A 17323-nucleotide genomic window follows, 5' to 3' on the forward strand; every position below is an offset into this window, starting at 1 on the left:
CGTCCACTGCAACAGACAGGCGCGCAAAATGGAGATTTGAAATGATCATGAAGAAGGGCGCCATCTTCTGGCCGACACCGGACATGGCTTCTGTTCGGATGTCTGAAATGAAGAAGCATTTCCGCGTTGGCATTATTATGATGAATATACTGATGATGATTACTATTATTAATAATAATATTATTCATAAAATAATATTAAGACGAAGAAGAAGAAAAATAATGTACATTCATAAAAGAGACTTGAAATGCAATTCCATTATAAATTGTAGTTTGAATTGTATGCAATTAACTCATAGTGAATTCTTCTTGACCAACAGTGGTCACCTTCACCTGAATACTATATATATATATATATATATATATATATATATATATGCAACAAATGAACAAAAGCAAGCAGGATTTACAGTCTCCTCTGGCAATTAAGCCTCTTGCTCATTAGTGTGAAAGTATTTGCAAAAGAGTGAGATTGGCAAATGACTCGATTAAGACTGTAAAATATTGAAATATGTGTCGGGGAAACAAATATTGCAGGCCACGTTTATTTTTATTTCTTCACACGCCCTTGGTTTGCATGCCGTGACGCGCCGTGGAAGCGGCCCAGCGCGGCGGACAGACCTGCGCAGGTCCGCACAATCCCAGCGCTCCCATTGGTGGAGCAGCGCAGACCTGCGCACATCTGCGCAGCACGAACGCGACCTGCCGTCACGGGAGGGACGAGAAGTGAGGAAGTGGGCGAAGCGAGAGACGAGAGCCGCCATAAATGGAGAGAAGTTGCGGATCGTCCACTATGTCAGGTCTGTGGTCCTAACCGCGCTGCGCGTCCGAGTCCCGTCTCTTGTGCGCAAACAGGGCGATATTGCGCTGAAGCCGCTTTCACGGGCGGCGGCGCTGCGGACGCAGGACTTGTTGCTGTAAATGCGCCCTCAGCTGCGCGCTGAACTGTCCGGCACTTCTTTCACCCGTTTAATGGGAGCAGCTGCTCCAGAGTGACTGGTCAAGTGGGAAGGGTTGCTGCCTTGGTCTGGTTCTCTGATTGTGCGAAAATAGTGCGCAAAATGGGAGAAATAGATGCGTCAGTTTGAGAGCAGGAGGAAACAAACTTGCAGTAATTCGTATTGTTTGAAAGTCCATATGGTTAATGGGCTAGCAACTGTGAGTGCACTTGAAACTGTAATGTATGCAGCCGTAATTTGAATAGTAATTCCCTGCATATAAATACAGCATGTTAATAAAATGGACTCGTCACTTGAATGTGTCGACATTATGCAGCTTCAGCCGCAATGAGTCCGGAGTGACTCGCAATGAAGGCGTCTGTCTTTTGAGGAGAAAACAGTGGAACAAGTTCAACTAACCAACACACACATACGATCGGTTATTTGAACTGCCTGTAAAGCATGGACACAGACTGTTGATACGCACTTTGCATCTGTATGAAATATTGCAATTCAAATGGCAGCTGCTCATAAGCAGGAACATGTTTTAATATGATAACAAATGTGACCCAACTCGTTTCCTAAATGATGGCTGGTTTACACAACATGCAGGTGTATGGAGGCTCAAACGCCAAACACGGCTGACATTAAAACTGTTGGACAGTCATTCCCCAAAACAAATGAAGGGACAACAAGAGATGATAAACCCAGAGGAGGATTAGCCCCCTATAAAAGCGCTATTAACAGCTGTGCCATGTCTAGGTCTGTTTACTTACCTAATTGAAAGTGTTAAACTGGTGATATTATATTATCAATCAGGAAAAGTAAGTTATATAATGTGTATATATATATATATATATATACACACACACATATTATTGTGTTACTATCCTTCTGATTGGCAGACAGCTACCATGATCAGCTGGTCCAGGACTGCCAGTTTCTGAGGTGTGACAAGAGGCTCAACACAGAGTTGGTTGACAAACTGGTTCTGCAGCTGAACCGAATTTACCCTCAAATCCTGAGTGACAAGGAGGCGCACAAGGTAAGACGCCTCCCTTTTGCTCCGTTTTAAGAGCCTGCTTGGTTTCCCCTGAAGGTCTTGGACCAACACTAGCTCTGCTGTGCTCCCTAGTTCAGGAACCTGAAAGTCCCCACGGGTGTCCGACTGGCCGAGCTCCTGGGTCACCTGACGCAGAAAGGCGAGGAGGCCTGTCACGAACTCTACAGAGCTCTACAGATCCACGCGGAGGACGTCTACCTCGGCCTCCCCAGCAGAAGGAGAAAGAGGGGTAAGTTTGCCCGGCAAACATGTTCACTTCAGCCGTCTCGAGAGCTGCTGTGTTCCTTAACGCCTGGAATATTGGCCTACTTTGAATTCCTGATTTCTGCACCATATCGAGGTAACGAATGATGGCCGGGCTTGCATGTCCTTAATTCTGACCTTATTGATAGTAGAGAATAGCGGATATATATTTTGGATTTATCAAACTGTGATCTATGCATTTTCATTGATTCATATTTCATTCTGCATCCCATAGCAGCTGTTCTGATCAGTGGCCTTTAGAGCCGAAGATTAACTTGAATTGTGATGATCCTGTCAAGTTTCATTTCCTGAATGTAAAGCAGACACTGTGTGTGTGGAATCTGTGTCAAAAGTGTCACATAATGATACTTTACAAGGTGGAAGATCCGTGTTGCTACACTATTAGTATGCGTAGTGTACCTTATTTTAACCAGCAGTAGACAGTCACTCATCTTGCACTGGACGTAGTGGCAGATGTTAACATAGACTGATTTACTGCCACTTTGCTCTGTGTTTTTTGCAGTGCAACTAACCATTTACAACTTTTATTCCCAGAAACACCCGAACCTAACGGAACTAACATTCATCCAGACCTCAGGGAGAGATTTGTTCTTAATGACAGGGGTAAATCAAACCACATAATCATACTAGTAACCTTAAGTTTGACAAATGTTTGCAGTTGTCTGTTTCTAAACCCAGTCACACACATGATATTGCTCTTCTTTGCTATTTATTTGTTGCTAATATTATGAACACAATCCTTTAGGACCCCTCCGATAATGTAGAGGCTCGATAGAGTCGTCCAGGCCTTTTACACGCACTCAGTCTTGGTTTTATCACTTATTTTCATTTGGACGCATCCTGTTAAAAGGACAGTGAACCAAGACAGACTAATGGTGCAAACTAGACTTATTTAAACAAAATTGAGCATTTTTATAATGGGTCCTGGGATACCACACTTCTTACTTTTTCTCAATTTTAAACCGGGAGATGGATGCCCGAGATGCATAATTGAGAAAAAAAAAAAGCCAAGTAAACAAAAATCTTTAAATTATAGTGAATCTGGTGACGCAGGCAGCGCGCCATTCATGTTCAGCAGTCGTGTTTGATTTGGCCACTTGGCAGTGCTATAGATTTCCCGTAATGGGGAGCTGATTAACGGGGGCTCTGTGATCGCTGGTCTGCGGCGGTCCTGTCGCTGTGTCCCCGGGGGTCTCCTGCAGTTTAATTACTTCACATCTCCCCCAGTTGGCACAGGGAAATTAATTCACAAATCAAGGAAAGAAAAACACGCTAGTAAATCCACACTCTACGGTAGTTCCTGTGAGAACGTGAGATAAATTAAGCATGTAATTGAATGAAGCTCGTTACACGTCTCCATGCTGCTCAAGGCTGTCCGCGCTTGTATGACTGGTTTTGTGTCTTCTGTGAGGATCTGCAACAGTCACGTTGTTTTCCTTTCAGGTCCGTTTTTCTTCATCAGTTGCTTCAGCGTTGCGGTCGGGATCGCCTTTCTATATTATTATGGTGCAGGTGAGTCACTGCCTCCTTTTCAGTTTTGTTCAGGGAATTCAGGTCACAAAATATGTGTCAGTGGAACATTTTTCTTTTCTCCCCGTTTTAATTTGTTATATACAAAAGATCACATAAGGTTAATATGTTGTATGTGATTGTTTTTGCTCAGGCGTTGCTCCTTTGTTTTTCAGAGAGTAAAGCTCTTGGAGAAGCCAAGAAGATACTTGGATTCTCTGCTCTAGGACTGGGCAGACGGGCTAAAGCAGTATTGATATCTTACGCCGAGGACTAGAGATCGCTAAAGCCCCCTGCCAAAGCTTTGTGCCAAAATCAGCACAGGACAAGAAAGATAATGTTACCAAAAAAGTGCATCAGTAGGAAATGTTGCTTTTTTATGCATGTGTATAATATGTATATATATTTTAATGATCTATTATAACTGTAATATTATATCCATATTCCAACCCCAAGAGGCCTTTTAAAATAATATTTATGAAATATTGCTATACTCTTCATAAGAGTATGAATGACCTGTCGTGGCTATTGAAATGTAAACCCCTAAACCTCAAGGGCTATATTCGCTAAACTTTAGTGCAGGATGGAAATGAGTTCAATCTGAAAAGGGAATTGGAAGATGCAAATGTTAAGTACAGGTTCAAGACTTGCACACTATTAAGAGCACTGACATATTTATTAATACGGCAGCTTTAGTCTGGTTGAGAAAGTCACTCGGCAAACTGCTAAGTGGATTAGGGAAAGTGTTCAGTAACCTGTCTGAGACAAAATGACGTTTTAGAGGGAAGGTAATAGGTTTGAAACGTAGTTATTTTCAGTACGGTAGAACTCTACTTGAAGCCATGAGCTACCTATGATCAGGCTCTACAGCAGGGGTGCCCAACACATCGATCGCGATCTACTGGTTGATCGTGGAGTGCTTGCCAGTCAGTCGCGAGAAGACTTTTGGAAACCAAATAATGTTCTGTCAGACCCCCCACGCCCCCCGGACCAAGGTTAAACTGCTGTCAAACCCCCCCGGGCAGATGTTAACCGTCAACACCCACAGGACAGAGAACCGTCATCACCACCTCACGGCACTGGAGATCGCCGAAGGAGATCATTACAAAGAGTGGCTCTCATGATAAAAAAGTTTGGGCACCCCTGCTCTACAGTATTGTGTATGCCTCAGGGTATATCTCTTGATAAGCAAAATTGCATTCAGTCGTCAAGCAGTTCATCCCAAAGACAGAAGATCGATTGTCTGTTGAGACACCAGCTGTGGTGCTTAAAATGTATTGGTCTACATTCTTGTCATTGGCCATCTGAGTGTCTGTGTCTCTTACAACAACACAGTGCTTAGTCTATCAGCCCTGGACAAATTGGGGATCCTATACTCTAATTCCTTTCATTTTTGTTTCAGGGTTCAAGTTTGCTTGCTGTTCAATGTGTGTTCCTTTGTTTTGATGCATTGTGCTCATATGTTTGGTGCTCATATATATTACGTCAGGTAGAGTAACCAGGGCCTCATTCACAGAGACTTAATGTGGAGTTTATGGAGCCTGTTACTCAAGCGTTTCTCTCTTAGAGAGAATAAAATGCACTCTTTCTGTATTGAAACTAAGCAAGACACTCCTATGCAATGTTGTCGGTCAGCATCTGAAAAGATTATTAAGCATCTGAATTATTTCAACATCGAGAGGTAAAACTTTGTATTTTATTTGTTTTTTTAAAATAAAATATCTATTTCCAGATCAATTATACTGAACAGATCTGTTTGTAATCAAGGATTAATCTGGAAGACTCAATTAATAATAATTATGGAAGGTTTTCTCGCCTTGTTTTCTATATTTGTAATTTCTTTGTGGTGATATAAACATTATATATTCATAGAAATGACTTTTGTTTTCTGTTAAAATAGAGGTCTGGTTTATTAATTAACCATACACAACTGGAATTGGTGAAATATTTTAAAGATAATAACATACAATATATTGCATCTAAGGGTCTGAGATTAATTTGTGACTTCAGATAAACAAACATGGTATGATTGATTGATTTTTACTTGGAAATGTTTGTTTGCTGTATCTGTGTATATTTTTAAGACAGTTCCTTCTTACATTGTCAGTCATAGGGTGCCTCACTACTAGATTCATAAGATCTCATTCCCTATAAAGCAGGTAAAAGGTGTAGAAAGTTGGAAGACGCCTCATTCACTAGAGAATAATACAACTTGATATGTACACTCGATACATTTCACAACATCAATAATAAGAGTCAAAGCTAACTGAAGCAACCCAATCTAAACACGTTAACTTTGTAACGTAACATACATGGACTTTTTAACATACATTCTCCAATTTAAAGTCATTAGCTATTAACCTTTTTGTATGAATATTGTTTATTTATTTATTCGCTTAGTTGTGTTGCATCAATGAGCTGCAATCTTTTTATTCTCCTTTTGATGATAACAGATAAACAGACGTTTTAGTGTGTATTGTAAAATAAATAAATACAGTAAGTGTGCCCAAAAGGTGTATAGAGCAGCCCCCTCCAATATTATGTCAAGCCCACCTCAGCCCCCCCACTGAGAAGAGCCCAGTCCTCTGAAGAGAAGGGAGCATGATGGAAAGCCATCAACTCAAACGTGGCCTGTTCACATGGAACAAGGATAGCACTTTCAGGAGGAACACAGGGTTAGTCCGCAGCGTGTCCCATCTCCCGTGAAATGCACACATGAAGGGTGTATAGAGAGGGCATGAAGCTCGCTCACGGGTTCGGCAGATGTAATTACCAACAGAATCGCAGTCTTCAGCGACTCTGGCTTGAGGTCAGATGACTGCAATGGCTCGAACGGGACCTTGAAAAGTGCGTCCAGCACGACATCAAGACGCCATGTTGGTAAGGAAGGGTCGCGAGGAGCCACAGCCTACGCACTCCCTTCAGGAACTGCGAGGCCAAGAAGTGCGACCCAGGAAGCTCGCCATCAATTGGGGCGTTGGCACGCAGAGATGGCCGCTAGGGTTGGGATGCCAGAACGTGTCGTGCACCTGGGACAGCAGGTCCGCCTAAAAGGGGAACTGCCTAGGCTCTGTTCAGTGCAGCCACCTGTGGGCCAGCACATCCATCCCCAGTGTTCCGGACTGGTCTCGGACAGAGAACCATAGAGGGCAGTGAGCAGACTCTTCTGTGGTGAAGAGGTCCAGTTCTGCGCTGCCGAAGCGGTTCCACAGCTGCTGTATCACCAGCGGATCGAAGCGCCACTCCGAGGCTGACGGAGATCTGCTGCTGTGTCGGAGAAGCCGGGGAGGTGGACTGCTTGATGGAGCGGAGCCGACACTGTGACCACAAGAGCATCTGGCTCTCCAGGTGGCAGAGACTGGCGAGTGGAGACCTCCTTGTCTGTTAATGCAGGCAACCACCGCTGTGATGTCCGTCTGTACCAGCGCATGTCTGTCCGGTAGGACTGGCAGGAAATGTCAGGAGAACATTGATGTGGAGGGCCCTGCCATCCAACATCTGTCAGAGACTGCACCCCAGCCTTGCATGGAGGCGTCTGTCGTCATAACCACTCAGTGAATGACTGACCCGAGGGGCACACCAAGGGTCAGATTGGGAGGGCTCCGCCACCACCGGAGCGCCTTCCAGCAGGCCTGAGTGACCATCACGCAGTGTGCTCGATCACGGCGTGGGTGCATCCTCTGTGCGCGAAACCACATCAGCAAGAGCCTCATCCTGAGGAGGCCAAGCAGGAGGGTTTGCGACACAGTCGTGAGGAGACCCAGCAGTCTCTGGCAAAGGGACACCCTGACCCTGCCTCTCAACCGGAAGAGGGAGAGGCAAGTGCTCATGGAGGCATCTCTCTCTGGTGCCAGTTTGGCCGATTGTCCACAGTGGTTATGATGACAGACGCCTCCAAGAAAGGCTGGGGTGCAGTCTCTGGCAGATGTTTGATGGCAGGGCCCTCCACATCAACGTTCTCCTGGCACTTCCTGCCAGTCCTATGGGACAGATATGCGCTAGTACGGACAGACACCACAGCGGTGGTTGCATACATCAACAGGCAAGGAGGTCTCCGCTCGCCCAGTCTCTGCCGCCTTACGAGCCACATGCTCTTGTGGGCACAGCAAGGCAGTCCACCTCCCTGGCCTCTCCAACACGTTGGCGAATCTCCTCTCTCTAGAGGGTCCCCCAGCCTAGGCAGCTTCCCCTTCGGGCAGACCTGCTGTCCCAGGTGCATGGCACGCTCTGGCATCCCAGACCTGTTCCAGCTCTGGGCCTGGCCTTCTTGGCCTCGCAGTTCCTGAAGGGAGTGCGTAGGCTGCTGCTCCTCGCGACCCTTCCTTACCGACATGGCATCTTGCTGTCATGCTGGATGCACTTTTCGAGGCCCCATTCAAGCCATTGCAGTCAGCTGATCTCAAGCTTGTGTCGCTTGAAGACTGCGTTTCTGTTGGTAATTACATCTTCCAAACCTGTGAGCGAGCTTTATGCCCTCTCTATACACCCTGCATGTGTGCGTTTCGCAGGAGATGCGTCCAGGGTCACGCTCCGGCCTAAGCCTGCGTCCCTCCCGAAAGTGCTATCCTTGTTCCATGTGAACAGGCAGATGGAGTTGATGGCTTTCCAATCTTGCTCCCTTATCCATACACCATGCTTCCCAGTGGCACCATGCCGTGGCTGACGTGAGTGAGTGTACGAGCTTCAGCGCCAGTCGCTGCGGCAAAGAGGCGACCCAGCAACCGGGCCAGCAACTGGGACGCATTCGCCACAAGTGGAGGGACATGCAGGCGTCACATTCCACCTGGGACAGCAGGTCCGCCTAAAAGGGGAACTGCCTAGGCTCTGTTCAGTGCAGCCACCTGTGGGCCAGCACATCCATCCCCAGTGTTCCGGACTGGTCTCAGACAGAGAACCATAGAGGGCAGTGAGCAGACTCTTCTGTGGTGAAGAGGTCCAGTTCTGCGCTGCCGAAGCGGTTCCACAGCTGCTGTATCACCAGCGGATCGAAGCGCCACTCCGAGGCTGACGGAGATCTGCTGCTGTGTCGGAGAAGCCGAGGAGGTGGACTGCTTGATGGAGCGGAGCCGACACTGTGACCACAAGAGCATCTGGCTCTCCAGGTGGCAGAGACTGGCGAGTGGAGACCTCCTTGTCTGTTAATGCAGGCAACCACCGCTGTGATGTCCGTCTGTACCAGCGCATGTCTGTCCGGTAGGACTGGCAGGAAATGTCAGGAGAACATTGATGTGGAGGGCCCTGCCATCCAACATCTGTCAGAGACTGCACCCCAGCCTTGCATGGAGGCGTCTGTCGTCATAACCACTCAGTGAATGACTGACCCGAGGGGCACACCAAGGGTCAGATTGGGAGGGCTCCGCCACCACCGGAGCGCCTTCCAGCAGGCCTGAGTGACCATCACGCAGTGTGCTCGATCACGGCGTGGGTGCATCCTCTGTGCGCGAAACCACATCAGCAAGAGCCTCATCCTGAGGAGGCCAAGCAGGAGGGTTTGCGACACAGTCGTGAGGAGACCCAGCAGTCTCTGGCAAAGGGACACCCTGACCCTGCCTCTCAACCGGAAGAGGGAGAGGCAAGTGCTCATGGAGGCATCTCTCTCTGGTGCCAGTTTGGCCGATTGTCCACAGTGGTTATGATGACAGACGCCTCCAAGAAAGGCTGGGGTGCAGTCTCTGGCAGATGTTTGATGGCAGGGCCCTCCACATCAACGTTCTCCTGGCACTTCCTGCCAGTCCTATGGGACAGATATGCGCTAGTACGGACAGACACCACAGCGGTGGTTGCATACATCAACAGGCAAGGAGGTCTCCGCTCGCCCAGTCTCTGCCGCCTTACGAGCCACATGCTCTTGTGGGCACAGCAAGGCAGTCCACCTCCCTGGCCTCTCCAACACGTTGGCGAATCTCCTCTCTCTAGAGGGTCCCCCAGCCTAGGCAGCTTCCCCTTCGGGCAGACCTGCTGTCCCAGGTGCATGGCACGCTCTGGCATCCCAGACCTGTTCCAGCTCTGGGCCTGGCCTTCTTGGCCTCGCAGTTCCTGAAGGGAGTGCGTAGGCTGCTGCTCCTCGCGACCCTTCCTTACCGACATGGCATCTTGCTGTCATGCTGGATGCACTTTTCGAGGCCCCATTCAAGCCATTGCAGTCAGCTGATCTCAAGCTTGTGTCGCTTGAAGACTGCGTTTCTGTTGGTAATTACATCTTCCAAACCCGTGAGCGAGCTTTATGCCCTCTCTATACACCCTGCATGTGTGCGTTTCGCAGGAGATGCGTCCAGGGTCACGCTCCGGCCTAAGCCTGCGTCCCTCCCGAAAGTGCTATCCTTGTTCCATGTGAACAGGCAGATGGAGTTGATGGCTTTCCAATCTTGCTCCCTTATCCATACACCATGCTTCCCAGTGGCACCATGCCGTGGCTGACGTGAGTGAGTGTACGAGCTTCAGCGCCAGTCGCTGCGGCAAAGAGGCGACCCAGCAACCGGGCCAGCAACTGGGACGCATTCGCCACAAGTGGAGGGACATGCAGGCGTCACATTCCACCTGGGACAGCAGGTCCGCCTAAAAGGGGAACTGCCTAGGCTCTGTTCAGTGCAGCCACCTGTGGGCCAGCACATCCATCCCCAGTGTTCCGGACTGGTCTCGGACAGAGAACCATAGAGGGCAGTGAGCAGACTCTTCTGTGGTGAAGAGGTCCAGTTCTGCGCTGCCGAAGCGGTTCCACAGCTGCTGTATCACCAGCGGATCGAAGCGCCACTCCGAGGCTGACGGAGATCTGCTGCTGTGTCGGAGAAGCCGGGGAGGTGGACTGCTTGATGGAGCGGAGCCGACACTGTGACCACAAGAGCATCTGGCTCTCCAGGTGGCAGAGACTGGCGAGCGGAGACCTCCTTGTCTGTTAATGCAGGCAACCACCGCTGTGATGTCCGTCTGTACCAGCGCATGTCTGTCCGGTAGGACTGGCAGGAAATGTCAGGAGAACATTGATGTGGAGGGCCCTGCCATCCAACATCTGTCAGAGACTGCACCCCAGCCTTGCATGGAGGCGTCTGTCGTCATAACCACTCAGTGAATGACTGACCCGAGGGGCACACCAAGGGTCAGATTGGGAGGGCTCCGCCACCACCGGAGCGCCTTCCAGCAGGCCTGAGTGACCATCACGCAGTGTGCTCGATCACGGCGTGGGTGCATCCTCTGTGCGCGAAACCACATCAGCAAGAGCCTCATCCTGAGGAGGCCAAGCAGGAGGGTTTGCGACACAGTCGTGAGGAGACCCAGCAGTCTCTGGCAAAGGGACACCCTGACCCTGCCTCTCAACCGGAAGAGGGAGAGGCAAGTGCTCATGGAGGCATCTCTCTCTGGTGCCAGTTTGGCCGATTGTCCACAGTGGTTATGATGACAGACGCCTCCAAGAAAGGCTGGGGTGCAGTCTCTGGCAGATGTTTGATGGCAGGGCCCTCCACATCAACGTTCTCCTGGCACTTCCTGCCAGTCCTATGGGACAGATATGCGCTAGTACGGACAGACACCACAGCGGTGGTTGCATACATCAACAGGCAAGGAGGTCTCCGCTCGCCCAGTCTCTGCCGCCTTACGAGCCACATGCCAACACATTGGCGAATCTCCTCTCTCTAGAGGGTCCCCCAGCCTAGGCAGCTTCCCCTTCGGGCAGACCTGCTGTCTCAGGTGCATGGCACGCTCTGGCATCCCAGACTGTTCCGAAAGTTCTATCCTTGTTCCATGTGAACAGGCTGATGGAGTTGATGGCTTTCCATCCTGCTCCCTTGTCCATACGCCATGCTTCCCGGTGTCACCATGCCGTGGCTGAAGTGAGTGAGTGTGCGAGCACAGAGGCAACCCAGCAACCGGGCCAGCAACTGGGCCAGCAACCGGGACGTGTTTGCCACAAGTGGAGGGACATGCAGGCGTCACACTCCACCCGGCAACACAGGCTTAGCGGTCAGGCAGGAGAGACACAGAGCACCGCTACTTGTACAAGCCATGGTCCCTGTGAGGGGGAGGGTAGGGCACGATCACACTGATTCTTTTCTGTACTTGGGGTGGATGTGGGTGACGGGGTGGATGTGGGTGACGGGGTGGGGGGTGGGGTTTCTTCAAGGTCCACGCTGCCCTGTCGCTAGAGGAAAGGAGCCTCTTCATCAGCCCAGCTGTGCCAGCAGCCCCTGCACTACAACTCTGCATAACATCAATACTTTACCCAGCAACCCCCACATTTATACTTGATTCAGTCGAGTCAGTAGGAAAATGGCCGGGAGAGTGCAGCCACTGTTCTCGGTCTGCTGTCCTACTGGTTGGTGCCAAAGGCCTGTGGAACACGTGGAGGGAGGGACAGGTCAGTGCAAAGAGGTCTGGCTGCCAATCACAGTCAGAGAGAGAGGCTGAGAGAGAGAGACTTACAGGTTTCATGTCATTCTCTTGGGTCACAGGAAATCCTCAAGCATCACCTGCAGCTCCTCTGTGCTATTGGTCTGTCGGGGGGGGGACAGGACAGGACAGGTTAGGCTAGTTAGTTCTGATCCAGCCAATCACAGACAGTGCCTTCAGCTTCACCGCCTGTGAGTCAAGTCATCTGTGCAGCACATTTGTTTACAATGTACTTATATTGAATGATTTCCTTATTTTTAATCTCATCGGTTCTATCTGCACCTGCAGCTCAGACATCCTTAGAGGGATGAGAGTGGTGGATGGCTTTGGATGCAGTGGAAACTCATCACTGACATTGGACAAACATGATTCAAAGCTTTAGACTGCTGATTTATCCCATCTATCCTGAGACACAGAATGGACAAAGGGAGATCAGTCAGTCAGTCTTGTGGCTTCACCAAAACCAGTTAAGCTGACCTGGATGTGGCGGCAAATTGCGTTGTCCAGGGCGTCTGAAACCATATTATTAAGGTCCATGCCGCTGTACCCCTCTGTCTCTCTGGCCAGCTCCTGGAAGTTCACGTCACTGGCCAACCGGTTTAAGTTCCTCATCGTGGCCGTTTCGATGAGCAGGATCTGCTCTCTGCCCTCCTCATCCGGCAGGCCTGGCAGACAGGGGGAGAGAGGGAGGGCGAGAGAGAGAGAGAGAGAGAGAGAGAGAGAGGTGGGGAAAGAGAACCGGAGAAAGAGTGAAATGATGGTGTATTAGTGCGTGTGTTCGCTATAGGCAGATGGAGAGCAGAGTTGGGTCTCTCACTCGTGGAGCACATTGTCAAACTCACCAATTTCCACCTGGACCTCCAGGCGGCCAGGTCTCACCAGAGCATCGTCAATCAGTCCAGGCCAGGTGGTCAGTCCTGCAGGAGGGAGAGGGAGAGAGGGAGTGAGAATGAGAGCAGGAGATCCAGAGAGAGAGAGGCACCCCTGATCACTGCAGTCTTGTGGGGAGGGGACCGGAGCTCCTTCCCAGTTCACCAATACCCCAGTTTTTGCTCCCAGCCCTCCTGCCACCCACTGCCCCCCGTGCGGATGTACCTATGACCAGGATGTTGTTGAGCTGGTCCACTTCGTCCATCTTGGACAGCAGTTGACAGAGAGCATTTTTTGAACTCTGTCTGTTGAAGCCATCGATCTTGTCCAAGATGATGACGTGGAGTCCGCTGTTGGCCCCCATCTGCAGAGAGAGGGCAGGTAGAGAGAGAGGACGGGTACAGAGAGAGGACGGGTACAAAGAGAGGGAGAGAAAGACAGGGATTGAGAACACTTTGGAGCGCAGAGACCCGTGGCTGTAAAGAGCAGGAAGCTGGAGATCCTCATATCAAGCCAGTCCAAAGAAGAGCCGCCAACTCACCGCTGACACCTGCGCAGATTGAGACCAGACTCAAACCCCCCCCCAGCACACAACACACTCTCTCTCGTGACGAGTGGAAACAGCCTCAAACCGGTCCTGTCACCGAGCTGCTCTCCAATCACAACACGGCTTCTCTCCGTCTCCCAGGGCTTGTCCATACAACAACCCCCACCCCCACTCGGGCCCACAGCCAGCCTCCAACATCACGCAACCCCAGTACACACATGTGTGCAGTCTCCCATGCTTACACACAGCACAGGATTGTGTAGACTGAACTACAATTTCCAGTTGTATTTCTTACAGAATATAGTTTGAGTTTGATGGGTGACATTTCACAAACTGGCAACGGGAATGTGTGTCATCATTCGACAAGAAGGGAAATCACAAGGAATAACGTTTCCTGCATTGTTCTTATAGCTGGAGAGCCCCACTCCTACTGCCTCTCTCTCCCTCTACTGCCTCCGATCTCTCACCCTTCTGTACTCCTCCTTGGCGCTGGAAAACATCTTGTGAATTTGGGCCGTTGTCTGCTTGTGGTTGCTGAGGATCTTGTAGCTGTTCACAATCGTCAGCTTCTTCGCGTTGAGCATCTTCCCAATCTCTGTGGCCATCAGGCTCTTGCCACAACCCGGGGGGCCATACAACAGCAGCCCCTTGACGTGCTTCAAGCCTGGAGAGAGAGGGAGAGAGAGGGACAGGGAGGAAGACATTGAGTGACAAAGGAAAGGAGGGGAGGGATACAGAGAGTGATGGAGCCCATCTTAAACCGATAAACAAACTGGGCAGGAAGAGAGAGAGCGCGCTCACCCATTTGCTCAATGATCTCGAGGGGCAAGACGTGGGTGGCTAAGACATTCATGAAAATGTCGGCAAACTCCTTGTCCAGGCCACCGATGCCCATGTGCTCGAACCTCCAGTCAGGGTTGAAGATGGACTGGTGGTCCTGATCAGTCTTGGTCTTGGTCTTGCCTGGGAGACACCAAGACGGAGAGGGAGAGATGGAGAGATGGAGACAGAAGAGGTGACAGAGGTGAGGCGAAAACACAGAGCTGGGTTACTGCAACTACACCTATTCAGACACATTCAGACACACAGAGATGTGAAGGGCTATGAAAATGATGATGGATATATATATCGCCACCCTGTGGATGTCTTCTGTACTGCAGTCAGTAATTCTACTATGGAAGTATACTCATTGACAATTGAGATAAGAGTCTGAAAAAAGTCTACATGTATATGTACACTACCGGTCAAAAGTTTTAGAACACCCAATTTTTCCAGTTTATATTGAAATTTAATCAGTTTAAGTCCAGTGAATAACCTGAAATGGTACAAAGGTAAGCGATAAACTGCCAGAGATTTAAAAAAAAGTTTAGGTTACCAAAAACTGAAAAATAATGTACATTTCAGCGTTATATACTGTGTTACTACACCCTCTTAAGCATTATTCGGCAGTATTATGCACAGCTCCTGTGCATAAAAGTTACTCTGTATTCCTACAATGCAAACATCATTTGAAAGCTTATTCTCTTGGCCACCAGTGCGTTTCATTCATTCATGACTTACCGACTAGGGTCAGAGACGAGCTCTTGGCTTCTTCGAAGACCGCTTGGATGAGCTCAATGTTTTGGCCAATCTGCACAGAGCAAGGGTGGACGTTAGAGCAGTATTGAAGTGCCCAGGCTGTGAAATCAGCGCCACAAATATTACAGTTACTTTACTACTATATCTGTGTCTTTGAATAAGATTTAAATGTTTAATTTAAGTGGGGGGAGATGTTATTTCAGCCCCTGTTTCATGTTAAACTGTTGCGATATTTGATGAAGAAAAAAGCAAACATATGAAACTCTGGTGTACATGTGTATACAATAGTGGTCCTAATTGTAGGCCTATGCATACAGTATTTTCCAAAAGTAATTTACCATTGTTTGAATTGTAAGTTGTTCTCTGTGCCACTATACAAGACAGTAACATGTCTTTTAAATGTGTTGAAGACTTCTGTCCTAACATTGTTGCAAATAGAGGGTGTGCATACTTCCAACTACAACTCTACACATATAACTTCAACTCCAATTAAATTATGAAAGCATAGACTTATTGGTGAATTAAGTACTAAAAATAAAACAGACCTATTTGGCACACACAAAAAAACATGTGTCATATAGAAATAACATATGGGACAACACAGCCAACAACATAAATGGCCAAGAGGCATGTACAAGAAGACATGACAGAACAAATATCATTTAAAAAGTTTCTTTGTTTAGTTCAGACGTTACCGTGTTCTCTGGAAAGTAATGTAATTGCCTCCCGTCTCCCCAAAGCTCCTGTCACTTGATGAAGCACGTGATTGCCCCCTTCACCTGAGCTCTGAACTATGACGTCACATCTTGTCTGCACTTATTACCGATTACAATCTAGGATGTAGGACTTGTGTATTGTATTAACTGCATATTTTGCTTATGCACTTGTGTGATTTTGAAGAACATAAGAAGAACATGAGAAAGTGTCCAATCGAGAGGAGGCCATTCTCCCCATCTTGCTCGTTTGGTGTCCATTAATAACAAAGTGATCCAAGGATCCTATCCAGTCTGTTTTTGAATGTTCCCAAATCGTCTCTTCAGCCGCATCGCTGGGGAGTTTGTTCAGATTATGACGCCTCTGTGTGAGGAAGTGTCTCCTGTTGTATTGTATTGTGTTGTTATGTATTGTTATACCAGTATGGCATGAGATCTAGTTGTCTGGCTTTCCAGATCTCCTTTCAGCTCCTCACACAGGACACATATTGCAGCTCTGTCCAGACTGAATCTATGTTTAACCATTGGGTGAATTAAGAAAATACATTATTTCCCTTTATTTATTTACTAATAAATAAATATTCATGTATTAATAAATTAATACATAAAATACGAAATAAATAAATAAGAAAAATTGAAAAGGGAAATACATCTATCTGTATTTATCTAATTATGTATCTATTTGTATATTTATTCATTTATTTCGCATTTTATTTATTTACTTATTTGTGTATTTCGTTTTATACAATTATCCTACATAGGTGTATAGCAGCCTTTATGAGGTGATATGCTGCGAGGGCTGCCATTGGAAAAGCATTTCCAGCCTCATTCTCTGGCCACGTCACAGCCCCGTCCGCGTTTTGTCCGTGTTAGGCTACAGACAGAAAAACAGTCCTTCTCTGCACCTGAGATGTTTGATGAACCCCTTCCCCTACTTGCATAGGCAATGATATGTTTTTAGGATTTGTCAGATTGTGGGAAACAGTCGCTATTTGACGTCATGACGTCACTCAGTTTTCGGGAAAGATGAAGTACACATCTGATGGATCACAGGCAGCTCTCACACCGTTCATATATATGCTGCACATAATAAGGAATCTGGACACGACACGTTGAGGAATAGCCCAGCGGCTGCTCGCCATGCCATGTCAGCGGACGGACAGAAAGCCCAGTGCAGTTCGGCAGACACACACAGGCGCTGATCGCCGCTGATGTGACTCCGGGTTGGATTACTGTGCTGTCCTGTGCTCGGGTCACTGGGCTCAGTGTCTTGTGTCTCTTCCTGCTACAGCGTTATTACTCTGTGGACAAGATAAACACATTTCTACAGGAGTATATTTTTAAAATAAATGAATTAGGGATTAAACATACCCGGCCCGCTGTATTGTTGTCTGTTGTAACTTCTATCTGATAGTGTTTGGATCTGCGCCAGCTCGCTACGCAGATGACGTCACAGACACCCG

The 17323-nt window shown here is 48.3% G+C and overlaps 2 protein-coding genes across 3 annotated transcripts; one reads left to right on the forward strand and one right to left on the reverse strand.

Annotated features, from left to right (window-relative positions):
• The first annotated feature begins 673 nt into the window (after positions 1-673).
• Positions 674-5510, forward strand: LOC136732315 (caspase recruitment domain-containing protein 19-like). Of its 2 annotated transcripts, XM_066697750.1 has the most exons (6): positions 677-799; positions 1843-1982; positions 2073-2229; positions 2799-2867; positions 3708-3776; positions 3950-5510. In XM_066697750.1, exons 1-6 carry the CDS (start codon positions 766-768, stop codon positions 4048-4050), a joined length of 570 nt encoding a protein of 189 aa, XP_066553847.1. In that variant the 5' UTR covers positions 677-765; the 3' UTR covers positions 4051-5510. The 2 variants fall into 2 exon arrangements, with proteins under 2 accessions (XP_066553848.1, XP_066553847.1); XM_066697751.1 differs by lacking the exon at positions 2799-2867 and having other exon boundaries at positions 674-799.
• Positions 5511-6169: 659 nt separating this feature from the next.
• Positions 6170-15865, reverse strand: LOC136732341 (vesicle-fusing ATPase-like). Its single transcript, XM_066697752.1, has 9 exons — positions 15843-15865; positions 15130-15199; positions 14371-14532; positions 14037-14233; positions 13248-13386; positions 12995-13069; positions 12630-12817; positions 12186-12256; positions 6170-12093 (listed from the first exon to the last, which is right to left on the reverse strand). The coding sequence occupies exons 3-8, from the start codon at positions 14462-14464 to the stop codon at positions 12209-12211; spliced, it is 741 nt and encodes a 246-aa protein (XP_066553849.1). The 5' UTR covers positions 14465-14532; positions 15130-15199; positions 15843-15865; the 3' UTR covers positions 6170-12093; positions 12186-12208.
• Between the last annotated feature and the right edge of the window lie 1458 nt (positions 15866-17323).

Source organism: Amia ocellicauda, chromosome 3 (genome assembly GCF_036373705.1).
Source record: "Amia ocellicauda isolate fAmiCal2 chromosome 3, fAmiCal2.hap1, whole genome shotgun sequence".
In the NCBI taxonomy this organism is placed as follows: Eukaryota; Metazoa; Chordata; class Actinopteri; order Amiiformes; family Amiidae; genus Amia; species Amia ocellicauda.